General features: G+C 41.3%; 2 protein-coding genes across 4 annotated transcripts in view; one reads left to right on the forward strand and one right to left on the reverse strand.

The window, feature by feature from the left end:
- Positions 1-4205, forward strand: part of WDR41 (WD repeat domain 41) — a 40599-nt gene extending 36394 nt beyond the window's left edge. For all 3 annotated transcript variants that reach the window (XM_077817008.1, XM_077817009.1, XM_077817010.1), the window contains 2 exons: positions 1070-1203; positions 3906-4205. In XM_077817008.1, the coding sequence (XP_077673134.1) occupies positions 1070-1203; positions 3906-4058 (287 nt within the window). In that variant the 3' untranslated portion in view covers positions 4059-4205. The remainder of the gene's footprint in view (positions 1-1069; positions 1204-3905) is intronic.
- Positions 4206-7662: 3457 nt separating this feature from the next.
- The window catches only part of PDE8B (phosphodiesterase 8B), a 158862-nt gene continuing 146711 nt past the window's right edge, over positions 7663-19813 (reverse strand). The window contains exons 20-22 of the mRNA XM_077816308.1: positions 10857-11024; positions 8398-8527; positions 7663-7778 (exon numbers count right to left, since the gene is read on the reverse strand). Coding sequence (XP_077672434.1) covers positions 7663-7778; positions 8398-8527; positions 10857-11024 — 414 coding nt within the window. The remainder of the gene's footprint in view (positions 7779-8397; positions 8528-10856; positions 11025-19813) is intronic.

Genomic DNA, 19813 nt, shown 5'->3' on the forward strand with positions numbered 1-19813 from the left:
CCAGAACATTTTAGGAGATTAGTGAAAAATGAATCCACATACGGAAGATCTGAAACATTTGACTTCAAACATTCTATTTTCCCTTTTGTCGCTAACAACAAAACCAGCACCCCGAGCCTGGTGTCCCCCATTCCTGGCACCCCAGTGGTCACCTGGTCGCCTTCCCCTAAATCTGGCACTGTCTTCAGTCTATTGATAGATGACACCTAATCTTTTCAAGTCTGTCAATACAGTTACACAATTTACCCAGTGTCTTTTGGAGACTAAGGCATAAATGAGTACTAGCCTACAGAGATTCAACCTGGATAAGAGAGAGTGCATATAGGATGTGGGGAAAACAGCAGCGGCAGGGCTAGAGATTATATCCATGTTGTGAATTACAGAGTTACCTGCCCCTTATGGCTTAAGTTCATAACCTAGGGAAGTTAAATTTGCAGCTGCTTCTGGATATCTGGGAGCAGCAATAGCTGGTGAGAGCAGTCCTGGAGGAGCAGTTGGCAAGAACTTTTTTGTCCTCAAGTCCCTCTGGGTGATAGTTTTCTGTAGGAAGGAGAATATATAGGTGGCCAGTGCAGGAACAGAAACTAGAGCTTATTAGCTATTGACAAACATGAATGTGTTTGTGCAAGTCACTGAGGAGAGAGATCCGTGCCTCATTCCTCCCTTTCCATTCCATTTAAGGACAACCAGTCAATTTAGGCAGCACAGAGTAGAGGTAAGCCTCATAATACCGCACTATACAACTTTGTATCATGGGTTCATTTGGGCAGCTTCTCTCTGTGCTAAACCTTCTTCACTGTCTCATCCCAGTTACAATCCAAGCGGGTAAGGTAACTTGTCTGCTGTGACAGGCCTACTAAGGGGGACACTATCTGTTACCCACTGATTTAAGAAGTGTGTAGTCTTAATGCAGGTGCAGAAATGTTTTATTACACATCTGTTGTCTTTTTTGAGTTAAGTGACAATATCCCATAGTCCTCTAAGTAAGTATAGTGTTTAATTCGTCAAATATTAATATAAGCCTTTGCCAAAATGGAAAGAAGGATTTTCTCCTTTATATGTGTCCCAGGGTTTCTCAGCATGTGGGGATTTGGAAGGGCCAATAAACAAGCAAGCCAAACTGCTAAAAAGATGCAAGAAAGCACTACATCATATACCTTGGAGCTTATTGGCGATTTGATTGGGCATTCATCAGCCGTGCAGGTATGTGGAATTTAGTAAGAGAAACAAAATGTGAATCTTATTTAATGCCGTAATTTTGGTAATGTTTCTTCTTAAACACCTGTAATTTATGACTAGATGGCTCAGGAGACTGGGAATCTGATTGTCACGCTGCAGAGCTGCATGAGGCCTGTACTTTGGCCTTGCTGGTTCACAGCAAGTTTCTCAAAAAAGAGAAACCCCAAGTCCATCACAAAGATGTCTGGGGCAAAATAATGTATAGATTTATTGTGCAATGTGAGAGACAAGTCAAATCCACTGGTGCAAAATCTAGGTAAGAATTAGAACAATTACAGCGCCATGAGGAGAGCTGTAGAAATAGAAGCCATAGAAAATATCACCTTCTGCATTATCAGGTTTCTTAAGCAACCTTTACTTGAGTCCTCAGAAGATCTCAGAAACAGGCATTGGGAACCTGGATATGCAGGTTCCAGGCTCCAACTCCAACCCAGGGGGCTGTAATAAATAAAACTTGTTAAGCAGCCTTCTGTCCTATAAGATTTATGAAAATCCTTTCTTCATTCATCAACCAGAAACATTTACAGAAATGGGTTTTTTTGGCTGTTGATTGAAAGCAATGTTAACTGTCCCTCATGTGTACAGTGTGATGTTTTTTATCCTCCTTTTTAAATAAGGTACCACTCCATGCTGCTATCTGCCCAGTAAAATGTTAGTGATTTATTTTAATTTTACATAGCTGCACCTCCCCCTGTGTCTTCATGGTTTTCCAGTCTGAGGAACACCAACAAGGGTATCTATTTCTTGTTATAGAATTTCAGCATAAGAAAGAAACATTATGTATCTAGGGAAGAAAGAGTTGGTTGGGGAGGTAGAACACCTAGCTAAAGGGCCTATTCCATCCTACATATATCACCAACACTGATTTCATATAAAACAATTAAAATATATAATTGTCAGCACTAGGCGTGGGGCATTTCCTGCTAGTTGATGGGATGGACTTTTCTATAACCAGGAGAGAGAGAGAGAGAGTCTGGCAATGGGCAACAGGGGATGGATCACTTGATGATAAGCTGCTCTGTTCATTCCCTCTGAGGCACCTGGCATTGACCACTGTTGGAAGACAGGCTACTGGGCTAGATGGACCTTTGGTCTGACCCAGCATAGCCGTTCTTATGTACCCCGCTATCTTTACAAACAGGAAAGAAGGTAGAGAATAGGGAAGGGGCAGTCGTGTAGAAGACAGTTCTTTTTTGAGTCACTGTTATGCCATAGTTGAGAAGGTCTAGTGTAACCACACTTAACTGCAATTAATATATTATTAACCCTTTGATTCTGGAAGTGAGGTTTTTCCTGGCACAACATGCAAATCCGGGAGCTGCTGTCCCACTTGGATCTTTGTAACAAAACAAAGCCAAGGATAAAATGTATCCTATGCTCTAAACAGTATTTTCCCGTAATTGTATTTGATTTTTATGCAAAAATTGATATTTGCTTAAAAACTCAGCCACATCCAATTCACAGCAAGCCACAGCCGTTTCCTGCGGAGAGCACATGTGAATCAATCACTGAAATACCCCGTGCCACCATGCAACTGTTTGTTCTTCAATAGATTTTATCCAGATTGGTGGGTCTGTTTGCTGCTGCATTTTGCATGGGGAAAATTGTAATTTTTAACTCCAAGTTGACTGGAGCTGTTTAAGATAGAAAACTAGCCTGCATGATGAAAGTTGCCATGATATCCAAAGCTGTGGCTTTGAAGTATTTCTACCTGGGAAAGTCCCCATTGCTGGTAACTTTGCTATGGCTGTTCCTGGAGGAGGCAGGCTGTGACAGACTCCTTTGGCTGAATGCTTCCGCAGGACAGAATCTTCCTAATCAGTTGAGGAATCAGGATATTACAGCTGTGAAATAATTGTGCTCATGACATGTTCCTCTGACTGCTGCACTGAATTGTTTTCATATTTTGACAGTTTGACATCTGCTGCTTTGCCATTCCTGGTTCCTTTTACTGTTTGTTGCTTCTTGACTGTTGGCAGATTGTTGATAGTCCATGAAGAGAAGTCTTGAGGGGCTTCTTTTTCTTTACTGTGTACTTTCCAGTAGCACCATTTGTCAGCCCTAACTATCTTGTTAACTCCCTTTCTGCTATTCTTTAGCATTTCTGGCTGGGCCACTTTCCTGTGTCAGTCTGTGTTTGCCTTGGCTAGACACACTTTGCTGCCTGAAGAAGTTGCCATCTCCTCACTTATTGTATGACCTCTGGTGGTGTGCAGGCCCTGATGTGATGGGGGAAGACAGTGTTTCCCAGTGGTTAGAGCACTGGACTGGATGTCCGGAGACCTAGGTTCTTTTCCTGGTTCTGCCAATGGCCTGGTCAGTGGTCTTGGGCAAGTCACTTCATTTCTGGGCCTCAGTTTTCCCATCTGTAAAATGGGGGTGACCTTTGCTAAAATGCTTTGAAATTTACTGATGAAAAATGCTATATAAGAACCAGAGATTATTATTGTGACACAGATTGTTTTTTCTGCTATCTCTGCCTCACATTTTAGTATCAAATAGTTTACACATGATATGGAAGACTTTGTATGAAATTTCACATATGTGGAAAACTTTATTCTGCATTTAAACAGATCCTCAATGAACTGTCTCACACAAAGCTGAAAATAAGCAACTTGCCTAAATCTAAATATGCAGCATGATCATGTTAATGGTTTTCATTGCAGATGTTCCTGTACTTTAGTGAACTTGGACTGGTGACATGCTCTGCTGACCACCTTATTATTTTGTGGAAAGATGGAGAAAGAGAGTCTAGACTGCGCAGTTTAACATTATTTCAAAAATTAGAGCAAAATGATGCTTTGCAGCTTAGTTTCTAACTTGGCTGAATAAGAGGTAGATGTGCATGAGCTGTGTATATGTTAGGTATGTGTGTAAAGGAAATTGAGCTATTTGAAAAATTGAAATATTGAAAATAACGTTGTGTATCATTATGCCTTACAATAAAGGTGGTGTCTTTTCCCTTTCTTTGAATTCTTAGTTATTACTCTACACAGCCAAAAGAGAATGTTGCATGTTTGAAACAGTGGCCTGCTGCTTCAGCAGAAGTGCCATGTTTGTTAAGCCACTGAAAGTAATTGTATTAATTATGATTGATTGTTAGAATCCATAATTTTCTTTTAAAGAAACATGGATGGAGATCAGCATGAGGCTAAAAATCTTGGTTTAATCGTAACTGAAGCAGTTTGTCATTGGGAAATTCACTTCTTTCTAACAGAGCCAACCTCACAGGGGGGCTAAGGAAGAATAATTAGAAGTTTCATTTATATAACCTCTTATTTAAAGGCAGAAGTAGATCGCTTTTCTTACTGGTGGTCTGAGTTTAAATGTCTGCAGAAAATGATAAACATGAATGCCATTAGGTAGGATGATTTTTAGTATTTTAAGTTTTTATAATGTGCATGAAAGTAGGGGACGAGAAGAAATGCCCAGTACCTGTTTTGCCAATTGAGTAGTACAAGGATGCTGGTAGCTCACAGTAGTTGTGACCTTAGTGGGGACTGAGGCATCTGAGATGTCTTATGTAACATTAGTGTGTTTAAACTGAAGTATAGTTACAAATTAGATTAGTCTTTTCATCATTTCTTCATCTCAGTTCATTTGACTTGAATAAAAACACTGGCAAGCCCTCTAGGCTCTTTAGAATGTGAGAACCTCCATATTCAACTGAGACTGGAAATGGCTTGTTCAGCCATAGAGAGAAATCTAGGAGAGTTTTTTTAGTTGGTTTTAAATCCACTTACCTTGAGACTGCCCTTGAATAGAAGTAAGCACAGAGGAAAACCCAGCAGCTTTAAAAAACGGGTTTTTAGGGCATGGTGGTGGTGCATCTTTCAGAAGTAACAGAGCCATAGCTTTTCCTATGTCATCTCTTCCTTTTGAATCAGTGGCAGCTATTTTCAGAGCTTGATAGCCGACAGAGAGGTTTAAAGTTTGTAATTCTGGATTTAGCTGAGTTGAGGCTGCAGTGAGTGCAATTAAAACATAAGGTCCAGACCACTCATTCCTAGGGTAAAACCAGCAGGAGGAAGTTCTGACAGAAGAAATCAAAAAACCAACAAGGATGAGTGACAAGTTGTGCTGACATAAGTGGTAGCGTAGACATGGCCTAAGGCTTTTATTGCACAAGGTCATCATTCCACTACTAGTTACCTTGCCTAACCCCAATTTTGTTTCTTCCTGTGTTGGGGAAAGAGTGTAGCATTTTACAACTAATATTGACTGCAGATTAAAGCTTCAGATGAACAGAACTGTGGATGAGCTTTATTTCTTCAACAGTTAACGTTTCCTGCAGTACTGAAAGAGTTTGAAGTTGGTATAAAATTTGACAATAGGAAGCTGAAGTAAATCTTTATACACAGCATTTATAGTCAGAAAACTGATATTGTATTTAACAAACTGAGTTCAAGTGACAACACTCTGAAGTTTCCTGGGAGATCTTTCCAACAGAAACTGCAACGAGAGTCAAGTCTGTCAGCATATAATTGGTTCAAGATATAACCAGAACACTTGCTCGTAAACGAAAGAATAAGAAGAACAAACATTTTACAGTATAAAACATAGAAGTCAACTTATTTGAATAAAAATCCATTGGAAAAAAATATAATCAGAGCTGAAACTTCGTGTAGTGGTACATTATGGGAATAATGAATATAGACAGTTCACCAAAAACACCATTCGTCAAATATACACAATGCAGCATTATAATACACAGCAAACTGCCTCAGCTATGACAAAAATAAGGTTCGATTACAATTTTAACAAAAATATAGCTTATATACATTTCTCTGCACGGAAATTGTACGGTTTCCATTTGTTTACATAACTTGGTACAAAACATAGAAAAAATGTTGGCACATTATGTAAGCTTCCTGCAGTAAACTACAATCATTGTCATTTTTCCTCCACAGCAGTATATCTGTTTTCTTTTTACCTGGTTTACTACTTGATACAGCACAAAACAGAGGTATAGAGCTTGTCCCAAGTCCTTTATTTTCTGTGAGCAATGCGTTACCTCTTTCTACGAAGTCACAGCTCGCAACTCTTGACTGCAGCTTGGAGTGCACAGTGTTAAAAATCAGTAATTGCTGTTAGCTGTTTTGCTAGTATTAAACAAAGTCTAAAATCTGAACTCAGGGTTTGCACAAAGTCGTGATTAAAATGAGGTGTATAAAAATATGCATTTGTGCTTTGGAAGCGTTACCATAAATTTCATATTTTAAAACTAATGAAAATACTATGTTCAGTTTCTAACTTATTTACAGCTTTTGAAATACTTTTTACATCATCTAATAAAACAGCATATTCTATTAGAGGGATTAGAGGGGAAAAAAGCATAAGTTATAATGCTGTTATAATTTATAACCTGAAAACTCTTAAAAAGCTACAGGTCCATACTCATTATATATATAATGTGTGTGTGTGTGTGTGTGTGTGTGTGTGTGTGCATATACACACACATACACAAACACACACACACACCCCCACAACATATGGCCTTGTGTCCATAAAATTTAGATTTAATAAAATCTTAGTGACCATGTGTACAAACAACATTTTATTAAAAAGTTTGTTGATCAATCCCACGCTGTATTGGCTTACATGTAAAATATGACAAAATGTCTCCTGGTAACCTCTGTATGATGGCAGAGAAAAGAGTGAATCGCACCAATTATATGAACCATGATAAATCCCCTCTATATAACAAATGTAATTAAATTAGACTGATTTAATTATAACAATCAAGAGTTTATATGGGAAAGGAGAGAAACAGATTGATCTGTGCAATATGACAGAGGTAAAATTATATTCAATCTTTGATTAATAACAAATGGTTTAAGTTGTAGGCAGTCTAGGCAGTGTTCCTCTGAAAGCAGTAGGTTTTGCAATTATTGATGAAGCCTCACTTGTTCTACTCTAGAGCTTCTCTTTAGAAATAAAGTTCTTAAAAGGTTTTCCTTGTGAGGAAAACTTACATAATGGGGGCAAATTTATGCCAAATTATGGTGGTTTTTATTCTATTTTGTGTTTGATTAACTTATTTGCATTTCACAGGTGAATAGATTACACTTTTGTAGGAGAACCATTTGTAAATAGTATATTTAAGTCACTAAATAAAATTGCACCAGTTACAAGATTTGACAAACGCACTAAAACAAACATTACAAATTAGCTTTAGAAATACCTGTTCTGCCATGAAAGGATAGTTCCAAAGACCATTTATTCATCTCCAGTTACATACCTTGATGAAAAACAATTTTGTTGAATTTAGAGCATTTTAAAAGTGAGGAGTAAAATATTTTCTCCTGGCTGCAGAGTTTTTAAGTTCATATTAAAGGAGACACAATGCCTCTTGTATCTAATTTAGTAAATGATTCACAGTGTGACTGGTAGATCAAGAGGTCCTGTTTTCTTCTCTTTGCTTCAGTTGTTGTTTTCTGCTGGAAGCCTGAGACTCTTGCATTTTAACTCATCTAATGTTTTCCAGTGTTTGTAGTTAACAGCCAAGTGTTGCATCAAATCAGGTAGATGTGCAAATGCTGCAGTGGACAGAAGGAACAGTAACATATCACAGCTTTGTACGGCGTAGTGTTCAGAAGGATAGCACCAGCCTCACTTGGCCTAACGTTTACACTATTATAATCTGGCAGGTGATCTGGGTGTAACCTTGCCATCCTTTTACATGTTGCACTACTATTAAGTAGTGTTATTAGGGGCAAGATTCTGCGCTGTTTTCACAACAACAGCACCGGTAAGCAAATCCTATTTTTATGAGTGGGCTGATTTATCAATAATTCTGGTACACTAACAGGAAGATATATCTTAATTTTCATTTGCTCAGAAGAAATATTCTGCTAAAGGAGAAAGTTGGTAAAAAATAACGATTTTCATCTTAAATCATTAAACAAGGTGAATAAAATGTTTTATTTTTAAAAGTACTTGATTCTCTGAAATGATCTACAATAATGTTCAATTTCAGTATAAATAATGCAATTTACACAACTAATGTTTAGATCCTCCTGCATATTCAGTATTGACACAGTTATTGAAATGGAAAACAGTAGAACAGGGCTTGAGACAATTCATGAGAGAATATCATCGAGTTTGTAACAGGGATTTGCTCTTCAACAGAGAAAGAAGAAAATGTAAACTTCTTACCATCCCAGGCATCAAACATGTCTGTTATAAAATAATCGATGAAGGATATCTGAGACTTGGGGATGCTACAGGTCTTTCGATCAAATACTGGCATTACAACTGGTAGACCCTGTCTTTTCTCTTCATCTGTCTGTAGAAAACAAAGCTAATATTAGCCTTTAAAGCTTTGCCTTTGCCCTCCTAGGGTGACGACAAGCTGAGGATTAGGTGAATTTGTAAGTAGACCAAAACAATAAGTGGTTCTTTAGCCAATCACCAGAACACAAAAATTGCAAACTAGTAGTTTAATGTGATTAATTCCTTGGGGGGATTACTGTGTCCTTGATTAAAATGGATTAACAACTCCTAGTTCAAGGATCATGTTTATTTTTTTTGGAGGGGAAAAAAAAACCAAACAAAAAAAATCTACTTATAATAACATTACTAACCCTGACACTTTCACTGTGTGGACCCGCTGTCATTGCTGCATTGCACCATTCCATAGTCCTAGCTAGAGACCCACTACAGAGCTCTGTCCACGGTGCACAGAAGAGATACGAATAGGGAAATCTTTTCCCTCTTATCTTTTGCCCTTTTCCTTAACTGTAATTATACTTATTTTTATAATTATAAAGATTTATAATATTAAGACAAATCAGACAAGTGCCTAGAGCTAGAGTCAGCTGCTGCCTCATAATGACAGTAAGTACTAATTAAATTGTAACAACATCTTTATTTCGCAGTACATTTTTATAATATTTTAATCAATGTTTAATCAAGTCCATGTTAAGAGTTAGGGTTAGAAAGTATCCAGAGGCTCAACTCAGTGGAATAAAGCTGAACTCCAAAACGTTCTGAGAACTGTCACTATGGTTTCCATTAATAACCGTGCCATATCTCCCATTTGGATTTTGACAGCTGAAATGTATCAGCCATCTGTCTCCCGTGCAGCTCTTAGTTTCCTCGAGCACACTGTTTGGGAAATCACACAGGGTAAATAATATTTTGCATTGCTACGGCGGTCATTGAAGTGCTTTACGCTCAAGCCAACACTGAGATTGCGATGAGAGATCACTTCTCTCACCGCTGAAACATTGTCACTAGCGGCGTGGCACCCAAGAGCTTTTCAATAGTCCACAGTGCTTTGGAGCAGGAACTGAAGACTATTTCATTTTCAGGAAACTGCAGGAAATGTCTGGAGGAGGCATAACGGCACTAAAAGTGAGGAAGGAAAGTGGGACTCACGTCCCTAGTCTTATGAAGGTTACCATGGCAACTTTAGCAATCACATGTGGTTGGTCTTACAGCATATCTGAAAAGTAACACCTCCAATAGCAGAGTGCTGCATAACCCCATACGGAGATATTAGTTCAAGTATGACAGAGGGAAACGTATCCTCCACTGAACACCAAGGTGTCCCTGCAGACACAGAATTCTTTACTACCTTCATCTGGGAGAGTGGTCTGACTGGAAACTGGAATGGTGATTGTAACATGATGAGTAATTATCTCTTGGGCTGTTGGGCAGACTGAGAAGGTAACAGAAAGTAGAACAATTGAAGCATGAAAGTGCTCTCCAAATAGTTTCACGTTGCAAACCTAATACTAAACTCAGTCTGGCCCTGTAGGCAGCAGGTCATGAATAAGGCTACGTTTTAGTCACGGGTATTTTTAGTGAAAGCCATGGACAGGTCATGGGCAGTAAACAAAAATTCACAGCCCGTGACCTGTCCACAACTTTTACTAAAAATACCCCTGACTAAAATTGGGGGGGACGGGGACTCGGGGGCACCACAGGTGCTGGGGATGGCGGTGCAGCCCGGGGGGAGGGCACTGTGGGTGCTGGGGAAGGAGGCTCAGGGGTGAGGGTGCGGGTGCTGGGAGGGGGCTGGTGGGGCTGGGGCAGGCTCCTTACCCAGCTCCTGGGAAGTGGCGGCCCGAGCTCCGCATGCTCCCCCAAGCCCTGGTTCTGCAGCTCCTATTGACTGGGAACTATGGCCAATGGAAGCTGCGGGGATGTTGCCTGGCTGCCGGCAGATGCTGCATGTGGAGCGAGGGGAGCAGAGGGAGAGGAGCCCCCACTAGGTGAGCAGCAGCCCCAACCCCAAGCTACGTCCCCCAAAATTTCCTGCTGCTGGGAGTCGGGGAGGCCCAAGATTGCCCCAGCATCAGCCAGTGCGACTCCTGGGCCAGCCACATGGGCTGCTGCAGAAGTCACAGAATCCGTGACTTCTGTGACAAACCCAGAGCCTTAGTCATGAATATTTGAAGGTTTAGATGTGGGCATGTTTTTCTCGTATGAAACAGAGAGATCCTAGTAGTGGGAGAAAAGTAGATTAAAACCATTTCTATTTTGAATCTGTAGGAATATTAGATGGACTCTAAAGTGACTAGCACAGAGTGGATGGTATGTGTGCACTTGTGTGTGAGCTAATAAGATGTATTCAAATAATAATAATAAATAATAATAATAAAACATACCTGTGCAAAATATTCCTCTGAAATCCTCCCAGCCCATTCAATACACAGTTCTAAAGGGCGACAAGGATTTGCTACATCTGCACATTTTATCATCATGCGCTTGATCAGTGTCTGGTTCTCTGGAAAATTCTTTACGTTGGGTGCACATTCACAGTCACTGCCCTCACTCTGTAACAGAGGGAGTCAGTCACAGTTTGGTGGCAACATCAGTACTGACAACAAGTATAAACTCATCATTGTTTCATTCCTCTCTGAAACACTTCTAATAAATGCGCACCGTCTCCAATTATATCCATGGTACTCTAGATTCTGAAGAACGGCCATACTGGGTCAGACCAATTGTCTATCTAGCCCAGTATCTTGTCTTCTGACAGTGGCCAAAGCCAGATGCTTCAGAGGGAGTTAAAAGAACAGGGAAGTTTATCCCATGATCCATCCCGTCATCCAGTCCCAGCTTCCAGCTATCAGAGGTGTAGAGACACCCAGTGCATGAGGTTGCGTCCCTGACCATCTTAGTTAATAGCGATTCATGGACTTATGCTCCATGAAATTATCTAATTCTTTTCTGAACCCACTTATACTTTTGGCCTTCACAACATCCCCTGCAAACGAGATCCACAGGTTGACTGTGCGTTGAAGTACTCCTTACGTTTGTTTTAAACCTGCTGCCTATTAATTTCATTAGGTGGCCCTTGGTCCTTGTGTTATGTGAAGGAGTAAATAACACTTCCTTAGTCACTGTCTCCAAACCAGTCATGATTTTATAGACCTCGATCATATCCCCCCTCAAGAGTCTCTTTTCCAAGCTGAACAGTCCCAGTCTTTTTAATCTCTCTTCATACGGAAGCGGTTCCATTCCCCTACTCATTTCTGTTGCCCTTCTCTGTACTTTTGACAATTCTAATTGTCTTTTTTGAGATGAGGCGATCAGAACTGCATGCAGTATTCAATGTGTGGGTGGACCATGGATTTATAGTGTGGCATTATGATATTTTCTGCCTTACTACCTATCCCTGAAGATGTTTTCAGAGGACTAGCCACAATGACTCCAAGATCTCTTTCTGAGTGGTAATAGCTAATTTAGGCGCATCATTTTAGGCCATCCACTACTATCACTCATTTTGAAAGATTTAGGCAGGTATGCAGGTTGCAGCTTCCTCCTCTGCATCAGCTCTGTTTGCATTAATTTCTGCTAGTGTTGGAAGTAAAAATGCATTACTTTGCATTTATTAACATTGAATGTCATCTGCCATTTTCTTTGCTCAGTGACCCAGTTTTGTGATATCCCCTTGTAAATCTTCACAGTCTGCTTTGGACTTAACTATTTTGAGTAAATTTTATATAATCTGCAAACTTTGCTATCTCACTGTTGACCCCCTTTTCCAGATAATTCCTGAGTATATTGAACAGCACAGGTCCCAGTACAGATTCTTGGGGAACCCTGCTATTTACCTCTCTCCACTGTGAAAACCAACCATTTATTCCTACACTTTGTTTCCTGTCTTTTAACCAGTTACTGATCCATGAGAGGACCTTCCTTCTTGTGGCATGACTGCTTACTTTGCTTAAGAGCCTTTGGTGAGGCTTTCTGAAAGTCCAAATACACTATCCACTGGATCACCCTTGTCCACTGTTGTTAACCTCCTCAAAGAATTCTAACAGATGGATGAGGCATGGTTCCACTTTACGAAAGCCATACTGACTTTTCGCCAACATATCATGTTACTCCATGTGTGTGATACTTCTGTCCTTTATTATAGTTTCAACCAATTTTCCTGGTACTGAAGTTAGGCTCACTGGCCTGTAATTGCCAAGATTGCCTCTGGCGACTTAAAAAAAAAATCAGCACCACATTAGCTATCTGCCAGTCATCTGGAACACAAGCTGATTTAAGTGATAGGTAATGTACATAGTTAAGGCTATGATTTAGTCGTGGAGGGTGCGGAAGTCATGGAATCCATGACTTCGAGACCTCTGTGACTTCAGCCTGTGGTGACTGGGAGCTGTGGGGGTGTCGTGTCCCGTCCCCCCCGCTTGGCTCCCAGCCGTTGTGGGCCTGCAGCTCCAAGCCACAGGGGACCCTGGAGCTCTGAGCCCCAACAGGTGGTGTGGGCCCAGAGCTACCCATTTTGACTTGTGAGGTAACTCCCTTCTCTTCATGTGTCAGTCAGTACATAATGCCTGCATCTGTAATTTTCACTCCATGCATCTGAAGAAGTGGGTTTTTTACCCACGAAAGCTTATGCTCAAATAAATCTGTTAGTCTTTAAGGTGCCACTGGACTCCCTGCTGTTTTTGTGGATACAGACAAACACGGCTACCCCCAATACTGGACATTTTGTCATGCATATTTTTAGTAAAAGTCACAGACAGGTCACGGGCTTATGTGAATTTTTCTTTATTGTTTATGACCTGTCCGTGACTTTTTCTAAAAATATCTGTGACAAAAATCTGTGTCTTACACATAGTTAGTAGTTCTGCAATTTCACTTTTGAGTTCCTTCAGAACTCTTGGGTGAATACCATCTGCTCCTGATGACTTATAACTGTTTAAATTTATCAATTTGTTCCAAAACCTCCTCTACTGACACCTCATTCTGAGACAGTTCCTCAGATTTGTCACCTAAAAAGAATGGTTCAAATGTGGGAATCTCCCTTACATCCTCTGCAGCATAGACTGATGCAACAACTTCATTTAGCTTCTCTGCAATGGCTTTGTCTTCCTTGAATGCTCGATTGTCCAGTGGCCCCACTGATTGTTTGGCAGGCTTTCTGCTTCTGTTGTACTTATAAACGAACAACAAAAATTTTAGTCTTTTGCTAGTTACTCTTCAAAACTTTGTTTTTGGCTTGCCTAGTTATATTTTTACACTTGACTTGCCAGAGTTTATGCTCCTTTCTATTTCATAGAATCATAGAATATCAGGGTTGGAAGGGACCTCAGGAGGTCATCTAGTCCAACCCCCTGCTCAAAGCAGGACCAATCCCCAATTAAATATTTTCCTCAGTAAGATTTGACTTCCAGTTTTTAAAGGATCTCTTCTTGTCTTTAACCACTCTTTTACTCTGTTTTGCCATGGTGACTTTTTTTTTTTTTGATACTCTGGTTGTTTTTTTAATTTGGGGTTGTGATAGTGTGTTCACCCTGCACTTGCCTGGAAAAGGTTAATGTAGGCTAAGAGGAGGGAGAATTGATCAAACAGGCCATAGCTGAGAGGAATCAGGTGGCTATGCAATGCCCTGAACGAGGAGGAATGAGATGGGCTGGATTTATCAAGGCAGGAAGCTGATAGTAGAAGGGACTGCTGGGAAAGTCTGCAGTCACTCCCTGGGAGAAGGGAGGTGCACTTGGACTGGCAAACCCAATGAGGGGAGGAAGGTAGGACAGGGCTCGGGGAAAGGCAGTAAGGTCTAGAAAGGAACAAACTTTGACTGCTGGTTAGAGGGTCCCTGAACCGAAACCCAGAATAAATGGCAGGCCCGGGTTCCCATGCCAGCCACTGAGGGAGTGGCACTACAAGGCAGTGAATGGAAAGACTGCCTAGGACTGCTGAAGGAAGATTTTTGTACCCTGGGAGGAGAATACATGTAGAATGACTTGGCCGGACGGCTAAGTCATGAAGAGGCAGCAGCAACTCGTGATGCAAGAGAGGTGCTGCACACCCAGAGGTGGAGAGACGGTGTGCGACTGTGGGAAGGGGTGTCGACCTTGCAAGCTAGTCTCCACAACTCCCAGGAGGTAGTGTAATCCTAGCAGTGGTGAGTGGATCACCTCGTCATAGGAGTATACATATAGTTTGAGCCTCTATTATGGTGAGCAACGTGTTCCAGCAACAGGTTAAATACAAAAAGCAGAGAGGAGAAAGTTTCTCTTGTGTACAGCAGTATTACTAGGTAGTTATAATCACATTACCTGCGTTAGAAGTTTGGGAGGTTTTCAGAATTAGTTATGAAGTCAGCAAAAGAAAGAGTCACTGACTTTTTCTTTCCTCATCAACCAAGAAAAGCAATTGTGGAGGTGGCTGTTTGTGATGTGGACAAAGGACTACCAATCTTACTGCATAGGTATCACCCGATAGCTGGAAGCTAGTAAACAGCTTTCAGTCATAAAAGTGATCTGGATTGGAATTAGCATTTTAGAGGTGACATTATAACAATATGTAGATCTTATGTAGCACTTATAAAGCTCTTTGAGATCTACATCTGAGAAAGGAGGGAAGGTCTGATCCTCACTTTATAGATGGGGAAACTTGGGCACAGAGATATAAAGTGACTTGCCCACGGCATTTTGGAGGATAGAGCAGCAGCTCCAGTTAGTTTTTATAAGTTTTGAAACAAACAGTAATTTCCCTGTGTGGCCTTTGGGCTGGATTTTAAGCCCCAGAGTAGGAATTACTCCTTTATGCCTTGGGTAGCTTTGAGACAGCCCAGAAAACCATCAGTGAAACAGAAAGGAAGAGGTCATTTGCAAGAGCTCTCTACTTCCTAAGCAATTCTGCAGTTCACCCCTTACCAGCTGCTTTGCAGAGTGGGTGGCAGGGTTGGAACATTTGTGGCAAACCTCTGATGGAGCAGTCTTCTGGGCCGTGTATAGTTTACAAGGGCACAGGCAGTGACGGATTAGCCACTGGGCCAACGGGGCCTGTGCCCTGAGCCACAGCCAATTACGGGCCCTCCAGAAAAATGAAAGCCCCCACATCCCGCCCGCCCGGTGCTCCTGCCGGGGAGTGAGGCCAGGACAAGGGGGCCTGCCCTGCTCCACCCACCTGGCATTCCTGCCAGGGAGTTATAATCTGGCATTCCTGCCAGGGAGTGGGGAAGCCCCTGCACCCTGACCCCGCTCCCTGGCAGGAGTGCTGGGCTAGTGGGTGGGTGGAGACGGAGCAGGGCAAGCCCGTGGCTGACTCCATTTCCCCAGCATAAGCGCTGGAGGAGGTCTGCGGGGGGAAGGGGTGGGGAGGAGCCCCCACTTGCTCTGGCCCAGGGCCCCACAAACCCCTAATCCATCTCTGGGCACAGACATGTTATGGTGGATTGGCTCCTTATTGAGCAATAAAACTGAGCTCACCATGACATTAATGCTGCTCACAAAAGTAATATATTTGTGTAATTATGTCCTCCCTTCTCTTACTACATTCAACTCAGTCAAAAATTGAACATAAATACTTTTTATCACTAGTGCTGAAATTAATGTCTGTGTGGTTTATGAGGAAATATTTTGCAGTGACTGTTACCAATTTGGGGCATTACTCTTATCTCAATATTTAACGGTTAATTTTATTCAGCATAGGTTTACCAGCAAAGAGCCGCCAAATTAATGCTTCCTCCTAACTGTTGTTAAAGATCAAAAATAGGAAGAGGCACCATTAACAATACCTACAACCTACAACAAACTACTGCTGGGGGGGGGGGGAAAGCTGGTAATATCACTCTTTTCTGTGTTGCAGTTTTATTACTCCCCAAGTCTTTGTATATTTTACAATAGTCTCTGCTGTAAACTGGTAAAATAAAGGAGAGTCAATCACTCAATCAGAGGAAATGCTTTTTATAGCTTAAAAATGCTGACTGAAGCAGAATGTATGAAAACCATGTAGTGGCACATCAGTAAGTGCTAAATCCCTTTACTACAGGAATGTGGGACTTTCAAAACCACCTCGGGGATTTAGGAGCACAATGACATTCAGTGGTACTTGTGCACCTACGTTGACGGGGCACTCAACTGTTGGAAAACATTAAAGCTTTAAAAATGGGAAAACATATATTAAAATGGATCTACTCCGGAAAGACTTCAGAACGATTCCAGCTTTAATAATGAATAGCCGGTGCAGAGAGCTACAGCCTCAAGATTTGCATTCAGAACTACGGTTCATCTCTAAGGAAGCTATGCAGGCTGTAGAATTTCTTCCACGTTTCTGCAAGTGGGAAGCTGGCCAAAGCCCACACCCCAGCATGCCATGCCTAGCAAGCTAGGCAACAACTCTGAAGATGGCAAGCAAAGAGGCTTATTCCTCAACGTGAAGTGTAATAATGGTCTTAATTTGTCAAATTGCATTCAGTCATCCAAATTCTACTACAAAATGACACTCCTCAACTGAAAAAAATCCATTCCAGCTATTCACCACACCTCCATGAAACAATGGAGGAAGCAGATGTTCCTTGTTTAAAGATATATGAAATAGCTAGATACAGGTAAGAGTGCAAGGATTACTGTTATCATAACTGCCTAGGTATAGCGGTGGGTGCTATCCTTCAGGAAACACTAGGTTAGGTGTAATCTCCTCTCTCGTCTTGAGTTTACAGATACAAGGGACTTCTGTCCTTCCTATAAACATGGCAAAGGATAGTGGGAAGGATTAGTGGTAAACAGCGATAAAATGGTGGTCCACAAACCCCTCCCCCAGTTCTGTCAGCTACACTCCTGCAGTTAGGGAAGGGTCTTTACTGCAGATGGGATACTATCTATGGAAAAATCATATCTGCTATCTACTCATGTTATTGAGCAGCTGGGGATTTTTAAGACTCTGAAAGAGAGATTTGCATATTGTCTAACAATTAAACTAGATCTTTCTACATGTAATTGACCATGCCTTCCTGGGGAGAAAGCTACTGTATGTGGGAAAGGCTGGTGATAATTTTATTTGCAAGACAAAGGAACTTTGAAATTAATAAGAAGAGGCAGGAGAAGGACAACTGCCTCCCTGAACAAACGAGGCAAAGTTTAATAATCTTGGAAAATACCACATTTTCAGGGGACAGAGACATTAAATCACTGTCCAAAATCCCATGACCTCATAGTGAACATACTAATGCATTCTCACAACTGTCCCTTCAAAGGGTATAAAGAATATAACTGGCAGGCAAAGGGGCCATTTAATACCAGAAGTAAATTAACATACCCATATATGAACACAGAAAAATCTTGATATGAGCTTGTTTGAGGCACAGAAGCCTAAAGATGTGAGCATTTATTTCCAGAGCATTTGGTGTTTACCTAGATAAGGTGAGGGGAGTCTTAGATCTAGGTATGTATTTTTGTGTCATTTACCTTTGATTTGATAGCATTTTCTCAATTTTTCTAATACATTTATTTTCTTTAAGCAGAGGCTTAAGTAGATTTTTTTTTTTTAGTGGCCAAGACTGTTTTGAGGAACTTTGTGGCAGTTGATTATTGGGACACAGACCAAACATTTGACTTTGAGGAGAGACAAACAGGGATAAGAGGCACCAGACCTGGAGCACTCAGTCAAAAAGCACAGGGCATAAGACTGATCCCAAGAGATGTTGTCAAGAAGCTGACTACAGCTGCTTAAGGAGCACGGGGTGACAAACAGGAGCAACAAAAGAGGGGACCAAAGGCAGAATGATAAAAGGGAGGGGGTTGGGGTGCGGGCTCCAGCAAAACGATAAATAGAGTGATAAAAAAGAAAAAAAGTGAGAATTATTCAATCTTTCTTAAAGGTTCCAGAAATGGGTTTCATTTTAAAACAGTTAAGGCCAAATTGTCAATAGCTTTTCTAATTGCACATGTAAAGTCTGCTGATGCCTTTATTAATTCATATAAAAATCCACATTTGAAAACACAAACTGACCTGGATAACTACACACAAATGCTGATTCTGCTCAGCATGTAGAATTTTGCACAAATGGATATATTTCCAAATTTTGTTGATACAGTTAGGAAGACTTTGAACCCTGGACTTCAGAATAGCAGACTGACTCCCTCAGGGAACTGATGGGCAGGATCCCCTGGGAGGCTAATATGATGGGGGGAAAGAGTCCAGGAGAACTGGCTGTATTTTAAAGAAGACTTATTGAGGGCACAGGAACAAACCATCCCGATGTGCAGAAAGAATAGCAAATATGGCAGTTGACCAGCTTGTCTTAACAGAGAAATCTTTGGTGAGCTTAAACACAAAAAGGAAGCTTGCAAGAAGTGGAAACTTGGACAGATGACTAGTGAGGAGTACAAAAATATTGCTATAGCATGCAGGGGTATAATCAGAAGGCCAAAGCACAATTGGAGTTGCAGCTAGCAAGGGATGTGAAGGGTAACAAGAAGGGTTTCTACAGGCATGTTAGCAACAAGAAGGCGGCCAGGGAAAATGTGGGACCCTTACTGAATGGGAGAGGCAACCTAGTGACAGATGATGTTGAAAAAGCTTAAGTACTCAATTGGCTTTTTTTGCCTCGGTCTTGGCAAGGTCAGCTCCCAGACTGCTGCACTGGGCAGCACAGCATGGGGAGTAGGTGAGCAGCCTTCAGTGGGCAAAGAACACGTTAAAGACTATTTAGAAAAGCTGGATATGCACAAATCCATGGGGCCGGATCTAATGCATCTGAGGGTCCTGAGGGAGTTGGCTGGTGTGATTGCAGAGCCATTGGCCATTATCTTTGAAAACTCATGGTGATCGGGGGAGATCCTGGATGATTGGAAAAAGGCAAATATACTGCCATCTTTAAAAAAGGGAAGAAGGAGAATCTGGGAAACTACAGACCAGTCAGCCTCACCTCAGTCCCTGGAAAAATCATGGAGCAGGTCCTCAAAGACTCAATTTTGAAGCACTTGAAAGAGAGAAAGGTGATCAGGAAGAGTCAACATGGATTCACCAAGGGCAAGTCATGCCTGACCAACCTGATTGCCTTTTATGATGAGATAACTGGCTCTGTGGATATGGGGAGAGTGGTGGATGTGATATATCTTGACTTTAGCAAAGCTTTTGATATGGTCTCCCACAGTATTCTTGCCAGCAAGTTAAAAAAGTATGGATTGGATTAATGGACTATAAGGTGGATAGAAAGCTGGCTAGATCGTTGGGCTGAACGGGTAGCGATCAATGGCTTGATGTCTAGTTGGCTGCCGGTATCAAGCGGCGTGCCCCAGAGATCTGTCCTGGGGCAGGTTTTGTTCAGCATCTTCATTAATGATCTGAATGATGGGATGGATTGCACCCTCAGCAA

This window comes from Eretmochelys imbricata, chromosome 5 (assembly GCF_965152235.1).
Source record: "Eretmochelys imbricata isolate rEreImb1 chromosome 5, rEreImb1.hap1, whole genome shotgun sequence".
Classification (NCBI taxonomy): Eukaryota; Metazoa; Chordata; order Testudines; family Cheloniidae; genus Eretmochelys; species Eretmochelys imbricata.